Source organism: Ilyonectria robusta (assembly GCF_021365365.1).
Source record: "Ilyonectria robusta strain PMI_751 chromosome Unknown BGZ61scaffold_4, whole genome shotgun sequence".
Classification (NCBI taxonomy): domain Eukaryota; kingdom Fungi; phylum Ascomycota; class Sordariomycetes; order Hypocreales; family Nectriaceae; genus Ilyonectria; species Ilyonectria robusta.
The window spans coordinates 2075307-2094494 of NW_025764438.1; the positions used below are offsets into that span (position 1 = coordinate 2075307).

A 19188-nucleotide genomic window follows, 5' to 3' on the forward strand; every position below is an offset into this window, starting at 1 on the left:
CATGCCTTCGCCGAGACAGGCCAGCGCCGTCCATCGATAGTCCGCCAAACGAGCCGCCGGCGAGAGACTTGTGGCGCGGCTTCTCTACTTCAGGATTTGTGCTAGAGTCGGAAGATGGTCGACCAGGGGAGCGAGCCACAACCATCAGACAATTGTGGGTGGCGCGAGGCAACACTTGCCCAGCACCTCGGTCGTGTACGAATACTCTGTATCATGTACCATGCCATGCGGCCGCTCGAGCCGCGAGCCTTACGGAGGGTGATCGAGGAGGGCTGTGACGGTGGCAAAGACTGGACTGGAGGAGTCTAGGGTGTGCAAGGGCTGTCGCTGATCAAGCCGCCAAGCACAGCAGAAAGGAATCGGCTCGACCACATTTTCCGCGGAGGCAAGAGTGCCGTCTCCCCAGGTTTGTTTCTGCCTCACCTCTTTGGGGTTCTCACCCCGCCATGCCGCCGAGAACTTGTTCCCAAGACAATGCGTGAGAGAAAGGCCGAACCGAGGAGGGCGCCGTTCATCCCGACACTTCCTAGAAACGGCAGCATTGACCAGGTTGATGTTACGGTGCTCTGTTCTTGGTGGTGGCCGTGCCTGCTCCGTCAGGAAATACGGGGACCCCATGCATGGCTGACACGGGTAGCATCATTCAAGAGAAAATCCCACACGGCTTTGACAAGGGCGAGAAACGGGCGTTGATTATTCCTACATCGGTCACATCGCCTACCACCCGTACGGCGCAGTACTTCACAGTACATCGGTACGTTCTGCTCACTGTCGACGTCAACCAAAGTCCTCTGCCGTCGTCCTAGTACAATTCAGCATGGCGGTTCCTTGCCAACTGTAACGATGAGGAGGAGTGGCTCCGCGAAAGTCATCCGAAGAATCTGTGGTCCTGAGGGGCTTGACAGGGTGCCACCTGTCGTGTGTGAAAGACGGCTGTTACGCTTACGAAAAGGGTATCCGTCGCGTCCCAGGCGATGCCGGAGGGTGACGCCCGACGGTTCGATGGGCCCGGCGATGGAAAAGGGGTGCCAAGACCTCGAGACGGCCAGTGACCGACGGCCAGAGCTTCCAGCGTTCATTGAATCATGTCCTGCACCAGCTCTTGCAGCTCCCGCATCACTCGCACGAGGACATGCTCTCTCGCCCGAGTCTCGATGGATCGGGCCCGCCAGATCCCAACGACGCTGTCATCGGAATCACACCATGTCTTGTTGGCGACTCCTCCGACTGACCTGGGCGCCCAACAACCGCTGTGCGAGGTGTGCTCCAGGACCCTGTTCCTGCAGTAGCCTGCCGCCTCATTGTCATGCAGTGGGTCAACCCGGGGCCTCGGCGTACAGTGCATTCTGAGCTTCGCGCGTCATTCCGTCACTGTGCCTCAGGCGCCTTCCCATGGCCCAGCGTTGATCGACAAATCTGCTTCGGCATGGAGCAAAACATCGACCAAGGGTTTTCCGGCGCGCTCAAGCGTTAGTGCCGGAGGCCCTTCAGGACTTGGCAGTCTGCCGTCGACTCGCATCACGATTGACTCCATCCTAGACGCGGTATGGATCCCTATGCGCTTGGCTTTCCAAAATATTTAGATAGAGGTCATGCACCGGCATCGTCCAACCCGAATACAGCCATGACGCATGACGGACCATGGCCTGCCGTTGCAGGCTAGTCTAAGTTTTTGCAGAACGTGGAGCGGGCCCTTTGAAGAACATTGGTGAAGGCACTCCATCATGACAAGTTTCCTGGTTGGGTTTACCTTGCTACTTACTATACGCGTAGGAGTCCCGCGTCAGCCACCAACGATCTCGAATACTTCTTGCGCCGGCACCACTCGGACTGTCAGACGCGTTCTCGCCCTTCATCGGCTGGCCAAAGTTCAGATGGATCCGTGCTGTCGAGAAAAATTAACGCCTCATTGGTTGTTGGCTTCAACGCAGTGTGGTAGCCAGGTGAATCCTCCCGCCATTGAACGCCTGAACACCGTTACCCCTGACTTAGACCCCGGTCCCTTACACCTGGTACCTTGCAGGATCACCAACTTTGGCAGCCAATCAACGCTTAGCCGTGTCTCCGCCTGGTGAGCACATGCCATTGGACCTGGATGTGTGACGGTTTTACCTCGCCCGAAGCAGCTTAGGTAACGATCGCCTGTCCGATATCAGGTCGCGATTTCTCCTCCATCTGCCTCTTCAAGCATAAACTTGGCGCAATTGTGCACGCCGCCCGAGGCTAGGCTACCACGGGACCTAGGAACTGTATGGTCGTACTATGGAGTTTGACCTCCTGACTCAGCTTTCGCCTTGCATGGGTGGATGCCGGAGGGTGACACGGAATGGGTCGGGGTGTGAGGCTCCCCCCTTTTTCTCAAGCATCCGGGCCGGAATTCGATGATGCGGCTGGAGTCGACAGCATTCGCTGCCTGAAGACGCTGAGATGCGCTTACATGATACAGGCGATCCAGATAACAATGGAAGCTCTTCTACAGCTCCTGACCAACGACTCGCCCTCTCGACCTTGATCCGGGGTTCCCAAACAGGCATGGTGGTGGCTTAGGACAAAAGGACAAAAACAATTCGGTGTGAGAGAACGGCGACCAGAACCCATCGTGCAGATCGAGTTTAGCGAAGCCAGTCCCGTCGCCTAACTCACCCTGCGGGCCCCTGTGGTCATCCGGTGCTCCGCACAACGACATCCGACTTGCATGACTGGTTGACGACTCGTCCAATGGAGGTAAACCTCAAGCGGGCGAGCATCCACCACAGGACCGCAGCGCGTCGAGCGCGTCTCTCAACCACTCGAAGCTTGACATCTGCTGCAGAATACGACATGCATCGCCCAGGAGTTCTGCACCTTTCGTTCGGCCGCCAACCTCTAAATTCCAAAGAATCCTCGTGGTCGGGTCCCTTCAGCCCGCCATCGTTCGCACTGTCAACTACACTGGCCAGAACACTCAACCCTGAAGGTCTGGAAGCGTCGCTGGCACGCCCAACTCGGCGGACACTTCCACATGGCACGGCTGATCGTGACTAGTGGAGTTGGCGACATCATTGATCCAAGCGTCCACAGGTGCTCCCAGCTCTTAGACACAAACCAGGCACGTTCCCAGGCGGGCGCGCTGAAACGTGAGTCGCTCACTTGCTGGTTCCATGCACGGACAGGCCATCGAGGGTGCACGAGCGACAAGAGAGCTAGCTTGAGTCGCCCTTGTGGGAACACAGGCATCCTGGGATTGGAAGGCCGCCCTCTTTTGCTCCCAAATCTGGTCAAAGGCGGACCCGGCTGGCTGCTTGGGCCGCTCCATTCCTACCTTGGACGGTATCTCAACCGGGTCGAACCCACACCCGATCCTCACCCGCAAGCCCTAGCTCCGGCCAGAGAAGAGCCGATCAACGTGCGAGACTATGTCGCGGCCGTCGTGACCCGTTTAACCTTCGCCCCTTGCGTGAGGGTGAGTCGGTGGCACGCGGCCTTCGAAGCCCGATCGACACTAGCCCTGGCCCCGGTACTGTTGCTCACTAACACCAAGCTTGCCAGTAGCACATATGCCAAGCGACCCAGGCTCTTATATGCGTCTTTCTCGCATTTCAGGTGAATATTTCTACAATGCGTTGTGGTAAGTGGCAAGTCCAACTTAAGTCAGCACGTCCAGGCGATGGAATTTGCCGTGATTCCGACGCAACCATTCATGCTCTTGTCTCACGGAACGAAAAGAGCCGACGAAGCGATGAATGCGAAAACAGGGCAAAACAAATGTTGAGTCCTATCTGTCAAAGTACATATCCTGACACCTAACTCGAGGCTGCATTCAACTATCCTCCATGGACGGTCCCTTGTAGTTCTTCGATGCGTAACCAAACCAATTAATTGACCCAAATATGGACATAACACCGATGACAGCACATGCGTAGTCTGCGTTACTTTTATTAGTAGGAAGGACGGTATTAAGAGGAACACAGACTCACTCATGTTTCCGGCGGTAACAGGCAGCACCGTCGGGAGACAATAGAAGATTAGGGTCACGACAGCAAACACAATGGTGAGGCAGTTGGCGACCCATCCAAACGGTCCCAGCCTGAATGGCCTATTCTTTGGCAGGAATCGAACTGATCTCTTCCTCCATAGTAGGAGCGCGGCAGGGAAGGCAAAGCTGGTTTGCAGCAAGATCAAACCAGTTGAAACCATGGCATTGAAGGCGGAAGTCGAACCCAGGTATACACAACCGATAATGGCAACCACGACGCCGTTTGCCAAAAGAGCAAACATTGGGACTCCGTAGGTTTCACTCACGGTTGACAATTTGGGAGAAAAGAAGAGGGCGTTGTCTCGGGCAAAGGAGTACGTCAAGCGAGAGGCCGTCTGGTGACATCCGATGATGGCGAAGCAGCCGCAGATGGTAAGGATGGCGGTAAAAACCACGGCTGCTCCCTTGGACCTGGTTGCCTGGTACCAGATTTCGAGAATCGGAATTCTGGGTTGTTTGTTAGCCGTGACAACATGATGATGGAAAGCAAGATATCGTACGGGGCAGCCATGACGGCGTCGAAATCGGTGGTGCAGTAGGTCATGGCAATAGCGAAGGAGAAGCCAGTGATGAATCCTACGATGATCGTCGACATGAGGGCCTTTGGCACCGTTCTCGCGGCATCAGTGCATTCCTCTGCGAGGTGGACAGCACCGTCAAGACCAGAGTAGATGAAGTTGGGATTGGACAACCCAATGAGGAAGACAACTCCGTCTGCCGACCAACCAGAAGGGTTAACAAAGTTCCCCCAGACAAAAGCATCGGACTGCTTGGACTGGCTCCGAGCGAGACAGGTAATGAGGATAACGAGGAAGCTGACAAGAGAGATGACAACTGTGACGGGTCAGTGGGCCGTTTGCAAGGCGAGCACGAATACTTACATCCAACGTCGTGAATCCATAGCGTTCTCTTTATGAGGAATATGTTGTACAGGATGAACATGACGTTCATGAGCTGGAAGATCAGAAAAACATGCCATGCTTCTATGGTGTAAGTGGGATGCATGAAGGTAGCCAATCCGGTAATCAACTGAGCCGTGGTGATGACGAAACCAGCAGCGGTGGCAATCCACCCGAGCAGGTTGATAGCACCGCAACAATAACTCTTTTCGACGTTAGGATTAATCCCCAAGGCTATGATCGAGCAGAGGGCGTCTTACCAACCCACGACTCCATTTCTTGGGCGCGAGGATGCTGGTCCAGTGGTATTGTCCGCCGGCTGTAGGGTAGACACTCGCGATTTCAGCCAGGGTGGCGGCGGCGCTCCCGTTGAGCACGACGATCAGGAGCAGGCCGTACAGCAGCGTCACGGAGCCTCCCGAGGCGATGGAGAGACTCATGGTGGCGCCAATGGCGGCCCAGCTGTTGCAGATGTTCCATCCTAGGGCGATGATGCTGATGAGGCTGAGGTCGCGCTTCGTCTGCGAGTTGATGCCAAGGCGCGACAGCTCGAGGCCGTCTTCGACTTTTCCCGACCTGATGGAGCCGTCTGTAGGCGAGGGCAAGGGTCAGTTCTTGTGCAAGGGAATGAGGTCGAGTGGGACGAACTGCTCTCCAGCTGGGGGCCGTCGACTTCGGCCGACTTCATCTCGGGGGAGAAATCATTCTTCATGATGCTGTTGTTAGAGTCTTGGACTGGTGGGCTTGGAACGAGGAACGGATCACAACCGAGAAGCGTTCTAAGCCATGATTCTTATATATATCTATCCCGCTGGAATTAATCTTTACTACACAGAAATGCCCTATCTCTGCTTCTATCTGTGCTCCGTGGGTATCAGGTGCCGTCGCGGGCCGTCTGATAACGAAGACTTACGGATGCGGCTCAGCGTCTGGAGCAGCGAGCACCAGGCGAAGATGTCGCGCAAGGGCAGACGCTGAAAATGGAAACGGAAACGAGAAAACGAGACACTATATCGACGTCGCGAGGGGCTCTGGGGAACGGCATCCCCGTGGGGGGGAGGCGAAGTTCATATACGTGGCGCTGATAAACGCGGCAGCGCGAGACGGATAATATCGTGGTTGGCTGCCGCGTGGGCGGGCGATGGAGGATTTCCCGATGTGGTAATTAAAGTGAGAAAAGCGAGATAAGGCCGCGGGCGATCGCTGCGATAAGAGATGCGCCATGCAGCAATCGATCTGGGCTTTGCCTTACCGGGGCAGTATGCTACAAGATATGGAATCGAGGGGGGCGAGCGAGCGTTCCGAGAGCGTTCCGAAAGCGGAAACTAGAGTGAGATTTTTGGTGATGCCGAGTTACGTTGGTTGACTTGAGTTGTGACTTGGAGAAGCAGAGAGTCATGCCGAGGATGGCGGAGGGTTATAAGAGGCAGGCGAGTTGCCTGGAACTTTGGTGTAAATCAGACCACTTCGAATCCCCCCATCTATTCTCTCTCTGACTGTAGCCCCGGTTGTTCGCGTCTTACACAATGGCATTCGAAGAGCACTTCACCCGCGAGGGCCACCAGTGGACGCCTCAAGCCGGCCTCCAGAGCGGCATCCCGTCCATCGGCGTCATCAAGCCATCCGCCAACCGCCCGTCGAACAAGGTCCACGAGGTCCTGGTCATCGGCGCCGGCTACACGGGGTTGACGGCCCTGCGCGACCTGACGGTTGCAGGCCACGATGTCATGCTGGTCGAAGGCCGCGACCGGATTGGCGGCCGCACCTGGTCGTCCAACATCGACGGCTACGCCTACGAGATGGGCGGCACTTGGGTCCATTGGAATCAGCCGTTTGTCTGGCGTGAACTGGCCCGCTATGGCATGAGCAAAGACCTCGAGATCTCCCCCGTGACGGGCCGCGGGCTGGATCGGGCGACGTTTGTGAGACCCGGCGGCACCATTCACATGAGCAGGGAAGAAGAGGTTAGTATGTCCGAGGAGGCCACGGCGTTCGTCCGCGGTGGCCTCACTTACACCGATAACGAAACAACCCAGTGACTGACATGCCACTCGACAGTTCACCGTCCTCAACACGGCAGTACGCAAGTTTGTCAACGTCGATGGCAAACACGGCCGCGGGCTCATCCCCTTCCCGCACAACCCGCACTTTAACGCGGACGTGGTGCACTACGACAGCATGTCCTTCGCGGACCGGTTCGCGCAGATCGAGGACGGCATGACGCCGCTGGAGCTGCAGCTGCTCAAGACGTTCCTGTCCGTCACATCGGGCGGCACCATGGAGAACTCGGGCTTCTTCGAGTTCCTGCGCTGGTGGTCGCTCAACAACTACGACCTGCAGGAGCTCGCCGAGCTGTGCCTCACCTTCAAGCTGCGCGACGGCCAGTCCGCCCTGGCGCGCCGCATCTTCGACGATGCCGTGGCGACGGGCAACTTGACCTACCGCTTCGACGCCCCCGTGGCTTCGGTGACGGACGCCGGCTCTCACGTCGAGGTCAAGACCCGTGGCGGAGAGACGTTCAAGGCGAAACGAGTCATCACCACAGTGCCTCTCAACGTCCTCAACAACATCGTGTGGTCACCGCCACTGCTCCCCGGGAAGAGCGAGGCCTCGGCCAAGGGCCACGTCAACCACTGCACCAAGGTGCACGCCGAAGTGGCCAACCCGGCGCTGCGGTCCTTCACGGGCTACCAGTGGGAGGGCCCTCTCAGCTGGACGTTTGGCGACGGCACGACGCCGGCCGGAAACACGCACCTCGTGGCCTTTGGGCCATCGTACCCGGGGATCCAGCTGAAGCCGGCGTCGGACTCAGCACAAGGCGCACTGGCGGCGTACAAGGCGTTCGCGCCGTCCGAGTTCACCGACATCCGGCGGCTGGTCTTCCACGACTGGAACGAGGACGAGTTCGCCATGGGCACGTGGGAGTTCCTGGCGCCCAAGATGTCGACGACGTACCTGGACGTGCTGCGCAAGCGCCAGGGCAACGTGCTCTTCGCGAGTGCCGACTGGGCCATGGGCTGGCGCGGCTTCATCGACGGCGGCATCGAGGATGGCGCCAATGCGGCCATGGAGCTGGCGCTCGAGTTCCGGGCTGCAAAGGACGCCGAGAAGAAGATTGGCCAGAGGGATCTGAACGGCGGAAAGCGGATTTCGCATAAATTGTAATTGATGGTGAAAATCGTCGGAACCATAGGGTTCGCCGTGTATATTAGTTAGTAGGAGCATCGTCATGACGCATATGAATAGTATTTCCCGATTAGGCAATCTCGAGAACACAACTCGCCCCCCGTATGCCACTACCCGGCAGATACAACGTAATACCGGGGCTCTCCGCTGTATCGCGGCGTGACCTGGATACTACCTCCAAGTCTCTATCTCCAGGCGGAAAACGCATGCCCCCCCTCATCCAAATCCCAAAGCCGGATCCGAGAATCCCCTACCGCTCGGAATGCGCAATCGAGATCCGTGCCGGGCGCTTTCCGCTGCTGAGCCCAATCAGGGCCGAACCCAGGCTTGATAAACGCGGCATCTCGATAATCGATAATCCCAGTTCCCCCAATCCCCTCTGGACCGTGCATGCCGGCGCCGCCGATCGTCTTGAATCGTTCCGGGCACGGCATTCAACTCCTTGAAATCCTTATCTATCGGGACCATGCCGTCTCCTCACAACTCGTCTGCATCACGGTCAAGCATGGAGTCCGCCCACAGCAGCGCCAGCCCGCCGCCGCCGCCGCCGCCGTCTAAACCCTGCTACAACTGCGTCAAGCGGCGCATCGTCTGCGACAGGACCGGCACGCGCTGTCGGAAGTGCGCAAAGAAGGGGCTGCGATGTCCTGGGTACGGCATCCGCTACCGCTTTGCCCACGAGTTCCGCGACCAGAAGCCCGCGAGTCCCGGCGAGCACCGGCCGAGCTCCGTCGTCGAGTACTCCGGGCCGCTGACGTGGGTCGAGGCCGAAACCAATTGCGGCCCGGCGTCGAGGAGTAGAGAGGATGCTGGGGATGCTGGGGATGAGACCGGGGAGGATGATAGTAATGCAGGCACGCCGTCGTCATCGGAATCCACTTCGGAAGGCGATCAATGTGATGAAGTCGTTACACAAGACCAACCTCGTGTCGAAACATTAGTCCAGCGACCACGGTCATTAGAACCCATCGACGCAAACTCACGATGGATGTTTCAATATTGTATAGACACCTTCCCGCGCGTCCCTCACCGTCCGCCGTCCCTTCACTAACACCGCCCAGTCTCAGAGCACGTCTCGCCCGTCATGCTCCTCTTCAACAGTGCCTCCAACGGATACAGGCGCTACGTGCTCCCCTTTGCCACGTCCAACCGCCTCGTGCAGCGCGCCGTGTGCGTCGCGGCCGCCTTCCATCTGCTGCCCCGCCGGCCGGAGCTCCGTGCGCCGGCCGAGCAGGGCCGGGCCGCCATCATCCAGCGGCTCCGCGAGGACGGGCTCTCGGCGACGGGGGCGCCGGTCCTCGACGACGCCACGTGGGCGACCATCTTGCTGCTCATCGTCGGGGACCTTGTGAGGGGGGATGAGCAGGTCATGATTCTGTATCACATGCTCGATGCGTTTGTGCGCGCGAGGGGAGGGAATGAACCGACGTCTCAACTCGAGACGTTTCTCAATTCACAATCGCGGCTGTGAGTATCTTAGAATCTCTTACAAACCACCCGCCAATAACTGCATCTAACATGACCAAAGCATCAAATTCTTCGGCGATCCCATCGTCAGTGAATCCAACGTCCCGCAAAGGCGGCCGAGCGGCATCCTCACCACCCTCTCAGGTGCCGAACTGCCCACGCCCGACAAGCCGCAGCTCCTCAACTACGTGCATCTCTACGAGGAAGCATTCTGCATCGCCATGGAGATCTACATGGCCCGGGCGCGCTCCGCCGTCGTCCCCGTGGACGAGGACCTCATGGCCCGCCTCGTCCGGCAGCTCAAGACGGCCCTGGAGCGCGTGGACCCGGCGTTCCCCGGGGCGCATGTAATTGTATGGCCGAGTTTCGTCGGCGCGGCCGAGGCGGAGGAGGAGGAGCAGCGGGATTACTTCACGGAAAAGTTGAGATATATCTGGCGCACCACGGGGTACGCGAATGTGCTCAAGGCCATTAATTCATTGCCGGGCATGTGGGAAAAAAGGGGCGTTCAGCGTTGGACGACGAGACTGCCACAGGTGTCTGTCATGATCATGTAAGATGTAATTGCGAAAGGGGTAAAAAAGGACCATGCAAATGCAGCGTGGAAATAATGACTCTATGTTATTGGGACTGTAGGTGCAATACTCTTGTTATAACTCCCTCATGACTTCCTCTACCGCCCTTGCCGCCATCCTCTTCCGCTGCTCCTCTCCCATGCCCTCACCGGCCTCTCGGACCGCCTGCAGCTTCCTCATCATCTTCTCCACTTTGGCAACTTCATCTTCGTCAAGGTCCCCGAGACCACTGTCTTCTAGTACCTTATCCCCTGAAGCGTCTTTCTTCTTTTCGTCGCCTTCTACCTTTGTGTCGGCGGCGTCGTCAGGTTGATCTTGTCCTGCCTCCCAGATGGCGCGCCGCAGGCCTTCAAAGTCGGCTTGGTCAAAGCCGAATCCCATTTTCCTGGGGTCCAGGTCCTTGTCGTCGGCAGCTTCGTCGTCGTCGTCCTTGGCGGAGCCCGTTTCAAAGTCGCCAAAGTCCGATTCGTCGAAGGGCAACTCAATTTCGGTCCAGTCGTTGGTTTCTAGGGCCTCTTTGACACGGGCGATTCCCGTTTTCTCTGATTGATGTCAGCGTCTCTATTCACAATTAATTCGCCATTTGTGGGTGACGAAAACGAACCTCCAAACTCATTTCGGCCTGAGCTCTCCTTGCTACCCACCATGACAAACTCCAATCCCGCCTCAGCGCAAACCTCGTCCCATTCTTCCTGGTCCCCCTCACCAACACCGACTGCCAACCCCACACCCTCCCAGTCCCAGCCGCCCAGGCCCTCTTTCACAACCTTGCCGACATGTTGGATCAAGCTGCGAGTCGGCTCTGCAGCAATCCCGGTGGCCGGCCCCGCTTTGAAGACAACAACGACAGCCCCGAGCACAGCGAGGACCTCGACGGCCTCGGGAGACAGAAAGGAAGAGGACCACTCTTTGGGGTCAGCGATGAGATCAAGCCATATGGGAACAGTGGTGGAGTAGTAGGGAGTGGTGAGTTTCAGTGGGTGAGTGGTGCCAGCCAGGGAGAGGTCGGCAGAAGGTGCTGAGGGGGCGGTGCCAGTGAGATCTGTAAAGAGAAGAGGTTAGCGAAATGAAGCTTAGGGTGAAGTAAGAAGTTGTGCGTGGGAAGAGGAGGTGGGTATATTAGTGAAGGAGAAGACGATATGACAAAGTCAAGTTGGATATCATCCGTGTCTTCCGTCGTGACCGGTGACCATCCTCATCTGGAGGTCACTCTCAAAGTCCCCCCTTTGTCTCCCCCATCCCCCTCTTCACAAAACCACTGCCTAAAAAACATCTCACCTTTGACCACCCGCGTCAACGCCGCAGTCTCGCCCTCCAATGCCACCGCCAAGATCCTCCTGGAAGCTGAACTCCCTTCATCGGCCATTGTTGATGCTCTGCTCACGGGGGCAGGTTTCTCTGTCGCTGTCCTTCCGCCTGATCTTCTCTTCAGAGTAAAGCTGCAAGGAACAGAAAAGTATCCAAGACTGCTGTACGACGGGTTCCTTTGTAGACGTTGATGATGGTGATGATGGTTGCTGAGGTAAGTGATGAGTGAGCATCGAGAAGTGAATAAGAACCGATGAGCAATGCCCCGCCCCCACCATTCCACATCCACATGTGCGTGGCTCACTGCGAGTGCGCCACAGTGGCGTTTTGTATTGATCAACTTCCGCGACAAGCACAGTTCTATGAATCACCGCATCGAATCTAGGATGTTGTGATGTTCTCGCTGCAGGTTTTGGTTTCAATCTCTGAGCTGTTATTGAGTGTTACTTTTGCAAACCGACGCCATCGGCATAGTTCATCACCCCGGAGTCATCATCTCCCAGGTAAAGCAACATGTTGCTGCCTTTGGCTCGCAAGATGGATCTTTAAACATGGCCGAAACGATCAGCATTATCCAAATAACGTCTAAAAGAAATGCCTTCTATTTTCGCTCTTTGGGTTGAGGAAGTCTTCCTCTCTCCCGCGGCCCGCGGGCTATACACAAAGGGAAAGAGTAATCACACTACGAACATCGTTGCTGAACGATGAACGGGTGTTTTATCATACACGGGGCCCCATTTTGTTCCTCCTCTTTTCGCCGACGGTTTGGTCAACTGCGCTCCCTTACGAGCTCACATCCACTAACCGGCCGGCATCCCACTTCTTCTTGGCTGCCTTGATCAACACATCCAGCTCTCCACTCATGTCACACATGCTGCGGAATGTGCCGTCTTCCTTGTTGATCAACTCCCATGGGTGAGCATACTCCACCACCTGGCCCTTGTCTAACACCAAGACCTTGTCATAATCCACAATGGTCTGCAGTCGGTGCGCAATCGTAATAACCGTCCCTGTCAGCTCCCGGATCGTCTCCTGGATCTTCGAGTCCGTCGCGTAATCAATCGACGCCGTCGCCTCGTCCATCACTAGAACTGTCGGTGACTTGAGCATGGCTCGCGCCAGGCACAGCAATTGACGCTGGCCCTGGGACAAATTCGACCCAGATTCTGACACAGCTGAACTGAGGTCCAAGAAGATGTTTTTGTTCGTCGCCACTGACGAATTGGGTGAGCTAGGGGTTTGGCTCCCTGTTCGTGGCAGCTCATCGGGACTGATGAGCTGGACTCGTCGGAGTGCTGCAAAGATGTCTTCATCCGAGAACATGTCGAAAGGGTCCAGGTTGCTTCGGATCGTTCCGTGGAATAGCGTTGGGTCTTGAGGTACGATGGTGATGTTTTCTCGCAGATCCTGAAGACCAATCTTGCCAATGTCCAGATCGTCAATCAGGATCGTGCCCTTATCCGCCTCCAACGCTCGGAAGATGGCCAGCGCCAGCGAACTCTTGCCGGCACCTGTGCGCCCCACGATGCCCACCTTCTCTCTCGGGTTGATCTTGAGTGTGAGATCTCGGAGTACCGGGTCCAACTCAGCTCGATAACTAGTCGTGTAGTTGATAAACTCAACAGAGCCGCTTCCGGGCCAATTCTCTGGTGGTCGGTTATCCTCAATTACAGCTGGTGCTTCTTGTTCGACGTCCAGGTATTCTTTCATTCGCTCCATGGAGTTCATGTTCTGTTCGTTGATGGCGTAAAGCCGCACGAGCCAGAGGACGCTCTCGGTAAAACCCAATGCGTAGCTCAGCGACACACCCGCTGCTCCAGCATCGATTGAGCCCAGACTGAGGATAACAAACATTCCAGCAAAGAACGCAACCAAATCGCCGATCAGATCCGCTCGGAATGCCAACCATCGGTTGCAAGCCCAGAGATAAATGAATGGCCGGGCTTGAGTGTTGATCTTCTCCAGGTTGTCTCGGATAAAGCGTCGCTCATCACCATAAGCACGGATGGTTGTCATTCCACTGAGCGTTTCGCCAAATTGCTGGAAGAGTGGGCTGCGTTGCACAGACTCCATGCGCTTCAGATCCCGGGATGCTCGGAGGTAGAAGGCGGCGACCAGATAGAAGAGAATGCTAATGAAGAAGGCGGCAATCAGGAACTTGGGAGTGATGGAGGCAATCAAAACAACCGTCACCGTGAGTGAAAGGCCACAGCTGATGACGCCAATGGCTACAGGAGCAATCTCCTGGTCAACGGCTTCAAGATCTTTGCTAAACCGGTTCAGAAGCTGGCCGAGGGGTGTGACATCGAAGAACTTGAATCTGGCGCGCGTCACCGAGGCGATGAGATGGTCGTGAATGCGCTTCGAGGCCCTCAGGGAACCCAGGAACAGCCATAAATCACGGATAAGCGCGGTGAATGCACCGAGTGCTCCAATTATGGCGAGAACCGTCAGATAGTACATGGCGTTGACTGAAGGTGTCGGATCCGACAAAGAGATCTGTGCATCCAGAATATCGGGGGACCCTTCGGGTTCGATGCCTCCGAGCTTGGCAATGTTGGCAAATACCACAGCACTAAACTTTGAGCCTAGAGAGTAGTGGGGAGAGCTGAAATTGCCATGGTTCACCTCGGCAGAGACCCTGTCGTATTGGTTCGACCACTCTCGCACCCAGAAGTTGGTGGCGACGGCCGAGAGCTGTTGCGAAATGAAGACAACAAAGGCCAAAACCCAGAACCACCAGGAGCCCATAGCCAGGAGGTAGTGCTTCATAACAGACCACTTGACGGATCCTGTTGCTTTGCCTTCCTCCATGGCATCCTGCTTCTGCTTCTTCTTGGCATTATCATGGTTGGTGCTGTCCACACCATCGAGGGCGTCGCCTTGGCCGTTGACCATGGTTTCATCATCGCCAACACTCGAAGGGACCCGGGAAGGAACTCGCGAGTGGCTAACAGAGGCGGGTCGGGACTTTTGAATCTCTTCACCAAGCTTGCCAGAAGCAATGACATTCTCTGAGGATCCTTGGATGGCGATTCGTCCGTTATCCATGAGCACGACATAGTCAGAAGAAGGAACACAGAGCTGGACGTTGTGAGTGACGAGAATGCAAGTGCGATTGCGCATCAACGGGCCCTTGATGCAGTTGCTGAAGATCCATTGAGCGGTATGCGAATCCACGGCGCTGAGGCAATCATCGAGGAGCAGGTGAGCCGAGTTGGAGTACATGGCACGCGCAAGCGAGATACGCTGCTTCTGGCCACCAGAGAGGGTGATTCCCTTCTCTCCGACTAGGGTCTCGTCGCCGTTGTCTAGAATCTGCAGGTCTCGCTCGAGGGCGCACGCTACAATGACGCTTCGGTACCGTTGTTCGTCGAAGGGCGCAGAGAAGAGGATGTTGTCTCGGATATTCGCATTAACCAACCATGCGGCTTGCGCCACATACGCAATTGTATTGGCGAGATTTGTCTCAGGATCAGGGCGAACATCCTCTCGGCTGCGGCCACCAGGACAGTAAACATTGCCTTCCATCAGAGTCATTTCACCGAGAAGAGCCATCAGCATCGAAGTCTTTCCAGATCCGGTGGGTCCGGCAATAATGTTGAGCTTGCCCAGCTGGAAATCCACATTCATATCCATGAGGCGGAAAGCACGCGATCCGTCCTCGGCCACGGCATCCTTACTCCCCCAGATGAAGGTACCATTTTTAAACCCTAGTCGCCTGACGCCCTCGTCATCCACATTGTCCAGACCCAACTGCTCGTACTTGTCAGTCTCGTCCTCCTGGAGGAACTCCTCGACACGGTCGATCGAAACCTTGGTTTCCTGGACGTGCGCGAACATATCGCCAAACTGGTCCAGGGGAACACGCAAAAGCATGAAGAGTGAGATGGCCGTGAAGGCAACAGAGGGATAGAGTGGCTTCTCCTCGACGATAGTGTAAACGAGGAAGGAGAAGAAGGTAATGAGAACAGGGACTGAGTTCCAAATAGCAACGGCCAAAGCCCAAACCATGAATCGGGATCGAAGGGCCTTGAGCTCAGCCCTTCGCTTCTCATCGATGATGCGACCGAAGCGCTCTTCCCAGGCAAAGTACTTGATGATGCGGATGTTCTGTAGAACCTCATTTGTAACGTTGATGCGCTTGTCAGTGGCAGCAAGAATCTTTTTCGAGGTCATGGAGAAACCCCTGGCGAGAGCGTAGTTGATGGGCAGGAGGAAAACCATGATGATGAGTCCAGGAATAGCGCTCAAGCCCATGACCTGCCAGAGCAATACGATTGCGACCACCAACTGTGTAGGGGCAGCAGCGCAGAGGAAATGCAAATAAGCGGTAACCTCTGCGATCTTGAAGCTGTCGACAGACATCAGGTTGATGATTGTGCCCAAGTTCGCCTGCTCATCATCGCCTTCTCCCTTGGCCTTGTCATCTTTGACACCGCCGTTAGCAGTTTCCGCATCGTCGGGAGTGACCTTCTTATCGTCCTTCTTAAGGCTGAAGACGCGTTTAATCTTGCTTATGGTGCTCTCCTTTGAATCGCCGTCCTTGGTAGACTTGGCTTTGGCGGAATCCAGTAAAACCTTGTCCTTGCCGGCGGCTGCCTTGCGACGGAGAGCCTTGGCGTAGATATCGCCAATGATGATAGCTCGAACCCGAATGCAAATCTTCCGGCCGATCCACAAAGCCGCATTGTCACTGTACGAGCGAACAAGATCGAGGATAGGAAGACCGATAACGTAAAGCCAGAGCACATTGACTGGGGTATTGCCAGGGGCCTCGACATATTCCAGAATGGCCTTCAGAAGGAGCGTGGGCGCAAAGGTGAAGAACCCGGCAATGACGGCCAGGAAACACTGAGCGAATAGCATGCCCTTGAAGTACTTGACCAGGTGCCAAGCCAATGAGCCCGTCCTCTTCATCTGACGATAGTCGGCAATGACCGTAGCGGCCTTGTCCTTGGGCAAAAGGTTCCAGACGTGCTCCATTTCCATGCTGCTCTTCCAGCCACGCCAGACAATGGCATCGACCCAGCCAAATACAGCGAGGGAGAGAAGACTCGCGAGAGGCTCGCGCGATGGTTCCATACCATCCTCCCACTCCAAGATGACAGTCTTGTTGCCCTTCCTAGTAGTGACGGCCAGACCAAAAAGTAGCGACACCAGGGCGAACTCGACAATAACCAAGATTTGTGAGAGTTTCGAAACAGGGTGGAGGATGGCGGAGCGGAAGACGAAGATGGACAAAACCCAATTGACTCCATAGATGGTAGCAGTATGGTTCCAGAGGTGAGGAATTCGCCATTTGGAGTTGCCAAAGACGAGGCGCAAGGTCGAGAGAATGAGGACGTAGATCCAAGTAACCAACCCCGCAACGGAGGCGATATGGCTAGGGCCATGGTAGGCGCCGTTGATGAGGGCAATCGAATTGATGGCAACGAGGCCGCAGATGGCCAGTTCCTCAACTACTTGGGACAACCACTGGCCAGGGGGGGTATCGGCCTGGACTATGGAACCACGAGTGGTCGTCTTGACGAGCGCAAGACGGCCGCCATTGATTTGCAAGTCTTCGTCGTCGTCGTCGGTATCGTCGGTCTCTGCCGGGGGCAGATCCGTGTGGCTATAACGTCGGTCGTCACTAGAAAGTTCGCTATACCTAGCCTTTGAGGCAGACCGGGCTTTGCTAGCCCAAGCGATACTGGTCCATGCGAGGTGCGCAAACGAGAAAAAGAGGATGGCTGCAGGGAAGAGGACTTTAAGATAGCTGCGAGAGTTGGAAAAAAGGCAATCGGGTTAGCAAAGCGGTAGTCTAGGGGGATTGAGGAGTTGAGGGAAGCACGAACTGTTGCTGGAAGCAGTGGGTGAAGTCATCAACCAGCCATACCGGCTCCTTGCACTGCGCAAAATTACCCATGATGGCGGAGATAGCGCAGAGTGCTAGAGCGTCACGCTCTCTTCGCGCGGAGAGGCGACGTCAGGAATGGGGAATTGGGGGGCGAATCGAATCGAATCGGGATCGCAATTCTGGCACGTCGATGTCGAGGAGCAGAAAAGGCTCTCGGCGAGCTGAGCACTCGAGGGTGCCGCGGCACCGGAGCGGCGGTGGAGGCGGGAGGGTGGAGGGGGCCTTTGACCTGGGGGTGGTTTGGGGGCGAGAAAGAGCAGCGATTGCGATTCCGGCGGCACAGCTCCGGCGTCCCACGTCCCACGTCGGTTCAGACAGTCCCTGGCGACCACCACGAGCGACCCAGCTTCAGCTCAGTGTGGCGTGACCGCCGTGGAATTGAGGCGCTTTTCGCCAATGCCAATCCCTCAATGTCCAAGTTCACGGTTCGGCAGCGCTCATTCGCAACGTCTCTCGTCCAAATCCCACGGCAGGATTGGCGTCGTCGGTGTCGTCGAGTATCCAAGAGGGTTTTCGCAGTCGGCCGTCCTCCCTGCAGAGCAAGACACAGGCGTTGTGGGAGAGAGGAAGGATACAAAGACGGGAGGGAGAGTGGGCAAAAGAAGGATGAAGAGAGCAAGGATGCAACCAAATCAAAATTCGGGGGAGAGGCGAAGGATGTCAGAATAAAAAGATGTCTCGGTGGAGCGAAGAATGCGCCGCGTTGGTCGACGAAGAGAAGAGCCGGCCGAACTAGCACAGGCGAACAGGCGGGAGTAGTGAAGTACTGTAGGCACTGCAGGAAGTACGCCAGCCCAGCAAGCGCACCCGCACCTTCGTCCTTCGTACCTACCTAGCTCGCCGCGCTGGGATGCGCTTGGGTGTGGGACAACCTGAGAAGGCAGGTGCCCGCCAAAGTCGGTCGGGTTGCTTGGCCGCCCTTGCTAGGGAGCTTTTAGAACTCCTCCAATGCCTGCGGTGATGGGAAAGACCCAGTGGGAAACCATCCAGGTGGGGGCCGCTACAGAAGGCCGATGAACGAGGAGAAGCTCAAGCGGGTCCGCGGCGCCGGCTTCTCGTGTGGTTGCTTAGTGGTGACAGGCCTGTGAGGTGTTGATGTCTGTCCGTCTGACTTTTGTGTCTGTCTGCGATTCTCTAAGTTTCTGTGTACGAGCCAGAGCTCATCGGCAACTTACTTCCTCTCTGGCTCGCTGTTGGTATCTAACTTATCTGTTAATCGCAGTGGAGAGCGTGGCAACGGGACGCAGTCGTAGGCGTCATCCACTCCCGGCATTTCCCCAGCGGTGGAGCTGTCAACCAGACTACGATCAACCCAATGACAATGACGAGGCAGCTGTTGGACGAGGCGAAGCGTGAGGCGGGAGAATGAGTTCGTCTAAAGCGTGCACGGTGCCTGTGTATCTCAGTGCGTGTGTGCATACCGGCAGTTGCCAGCTTGTAGCTCTGCACTGGGAGGAATTAGACGCAACCCCAAGCATGCGGCCTGGAGACTGATGGTGTGGTGTGTGTGCCTGTTGCGCGCGGAGCCATCACCCCTGTTGTGTAGCACTGCAGCGACTCCAGCATGCTGCAGCTGCAAGCGCAGTTGCGGGGGTTCGTCTCGCCATACGCCATACGCCAACGCCTTTGCTATCGAGTGGGTGCGTATCTGCAAGGTTCAAGGTGCATGGCGGATGGCGGATGGCGGATGGCGGAGGCTGTCCTTCGTTCAACAAGACCGTTGCGCTACCATGCGCTACGCTCACAATGTCATAGTCATGCGCGGTGCGATAAGGTCGCCGATGCATGCAGTGAGTCCATTGTCGTCTGGTTTTGTTGCTGACATTGAATCCCGAG

At 56.4% G+C, this 19188-nt stretch overlaps 6 protein-coding genes across 6 annotated transcripts; 3 read left to right on the forward strand and 3 right to left on the reverse strand.

Moving 5' to 3' along the window:
- Nucleotides 1-650: 650 nt before the first annotated feature.
- BGZ61DRAFT_445591 (uncharacterized protein) lies at nucleotides 651-1562 on the forward strand. The gene has a single exon (XM_046245104.1). It carries the CDS (start codon nucleotides 844-846, stop codon nucleotides 1348-1350), a length of 507 nt encoding a protein of 168 aa, XP_046108750.1. The 5' UTR covers nucleotides 651-843; the 3' UTR covers nucleotides 1351-1562.
- Nucleotides 1563-3711: 2149 nt separating this feature from the next.
- On the reverse strand, nucleotides 3712-5668 carry BGZ61DRAFT_515162 (amino acid/polyamine transporter I). The gene is made up of 6 exons (XM_046252232.1): nucleotides 5563-5668; nucleotides 5175-5503; nucleotides 4897-5119; nucleotides 4516-4849; nucleotides 3957-4462; nucleotides 3712-3903 (listed from the first exon to the last, which is right to left on the reverse strand). The coding sequence occupies exons 1-6, from the start codon at nucleotides 5624-5626 to the stop codon at nucleotides 3800-3802; spliced, it is 1560 nt and encodes a 519-aa protein (XP_046108751.1). The 5' UTR covers nucleotides 5627-5668; the 3' UTR covers nucleotides 3712-3799.
- Nucleotides 5669-6440: 772 nt separating this feature from the next.
- Nucleotides 6441-8079, forward strand: BGZ61DRAFT_344524 (uncharacterized protein; the record flags this gene model as incomplete). Its single annotated transcript, XM_046239705.1, has 2 exons — nucleotides 6441-6878; nucleotides 6973-8079. The coding sequence occupies 2 exons, from the start codon at nucleotides 6441-6443 to the stop codon at nucleotides 8077-8079; spliced, it is 1545 nt and encodes a 514-aa protein (XP_046108752.1).
- Nucleotides 8080-8605: 526 nt separating this feature from the next.
- On the forward strand, nucleotides 8606-10180 carry BGZ61DRAFT_585689 (uncharacterized protein; the record flags this gene model as incomplete). Its single annotated transcript, XM_046256417.1, has 3 exons — nucleotides 8606-9101; nucleotides 9162-9567; nucleotides 9629-10180. The coding sequence occupies 3 exons, from the start codon at nucleotides 8606-8608 to the stop codon at nucleotides 10122-10124; spliced, it is 1398 nt and encodes a 465-aa protein (XP_046108753.1). The 3' UTR covers nucleotides 10125-10180.
- BGZ61DRAFT_445602 (uncharacterized protein) lies at nucleotides 10181-11777 on the reverse strand. Its single transcript, XM_046245105.1, has 3 exons — nucleotides 11421-11777; nucleotides 10747-11184; nucleotides 10181-10684 (listed from the first exon to the last, which is right to left on the reverse strand). The coding sequence occupies exons 1-3, from the start codon at nucleotides 11506-11508 to the stop codon at nucleotides 10218-10220; spliced, it is 993 nt and encodes a 330-aa protein (XP_046108754.1). The 5' UTR covers nucleotides 11509-11777; the 3' UTR covers nucleotides 10181-10217.
- A 359-nt stretch (nucleotides 11778-12136) lies between these two features.
- Nucleotides 12137-17558, reverse strand: BGZ61DRAFT_168506 (multidrug resistance-associated protein). Its single transcript, XM_046237556.1, has 2 exons — nucleotides 17291-17558; nucleotides 12137-17211 (listed from the first exon to the last, which is right to left on the reverse strand). The coding sequence occupies exons 1-2, from the start codon at nucleotides 17359-17361 to the stop codon at nucleotides 12234-12236; spliced, it is 5049 nt and encodes a 1682-aa protein (XP_046108755.1). The 5' UTR covers nucleotides 17362-17558; the 3' UTR covers nucleotides 12137-12233.
- Between the last annotated feature and the right edge of the window lie 1630 nt (nucleotides 17559-19188).

What these genes read in the sequence shown, in the direction of transcription:
- BGZ61DRAFT_515162 (XM_046252232.1), bottom strand. Translation starts at nt 5,626, where the DNA reads ATGAAGAATGATTTCTCCCCCGAGATGAAGTCGGCCGAAGTCGACGGC. An exon ending in AGAAATGGAGTCGTGGGTTG is followed by an intron (nt 5,120 to 5,174) that starts GTAAGACGCCCT and finishes AACGTCGAAAAG; the next exon opens with AGTTATTGTTGCGGTGCTAT. An exon ending in TGTTACCGCCGGAAACATGA is followed by an intron (nt 3,904 to 3,956) that starts GTGAGTCTGTGT and finishes AAAGTAACGCAG; the next exon opens with ACTACGCATGTGCTGTCATC.
- BGZ61DRAFT_445591 (XM_046245104.1), top strand. Translation starts at nt 844, where the DNA reads ATGAGGAGGAGTGGCTCCGCGAAAGTCATCCGAAGAATCTGTGGTCCT.
- BGZ61DRAFT_168506 (XM_046237556.1), bottom strand. Translation starts at nt 17,361, where the DNA reads ATGGGTAATTTTGCGCAGTGCAAGGAGCCGGTATGGCTGGTTGATGAC. An exon ending in ACCCACTGCTTCCAGCAACA is followed by an intron (nt 17,212 to 17,290) that starts GTTCGTGCTTCC and finishes CAACTCTCGCAG; the next exon opens with CTATCTTAAAGTCCTCTTCC.
- BGZ61DRAFT_445602 (XM_046245105.1), bottom strand. Translation starts at nt 11,508, where the DNA reads ATGGCCGATGAAGGGAGTTCAGCTTCCAGGAGGATCTTGGCGGTGGCA. An exon ending in GTTGACGCGGGTGGTCAAAG is followed by an intron (nt 11,185 to 11,420) that starts GTGAGATGTTTT and finishes TTCTCTTTACAG; the next exon opens with ATCTCACTGGCACCGCCCCC. An exon ending in AGGCCGAAATGAGTTTGGAG is followed by an intron (nt 10,685 to 10,746) that starts GTTCGTTTTCGT and finishes GACATCAATCAG; the next exon opens with AGAAAACGGGAATCGCCCGT.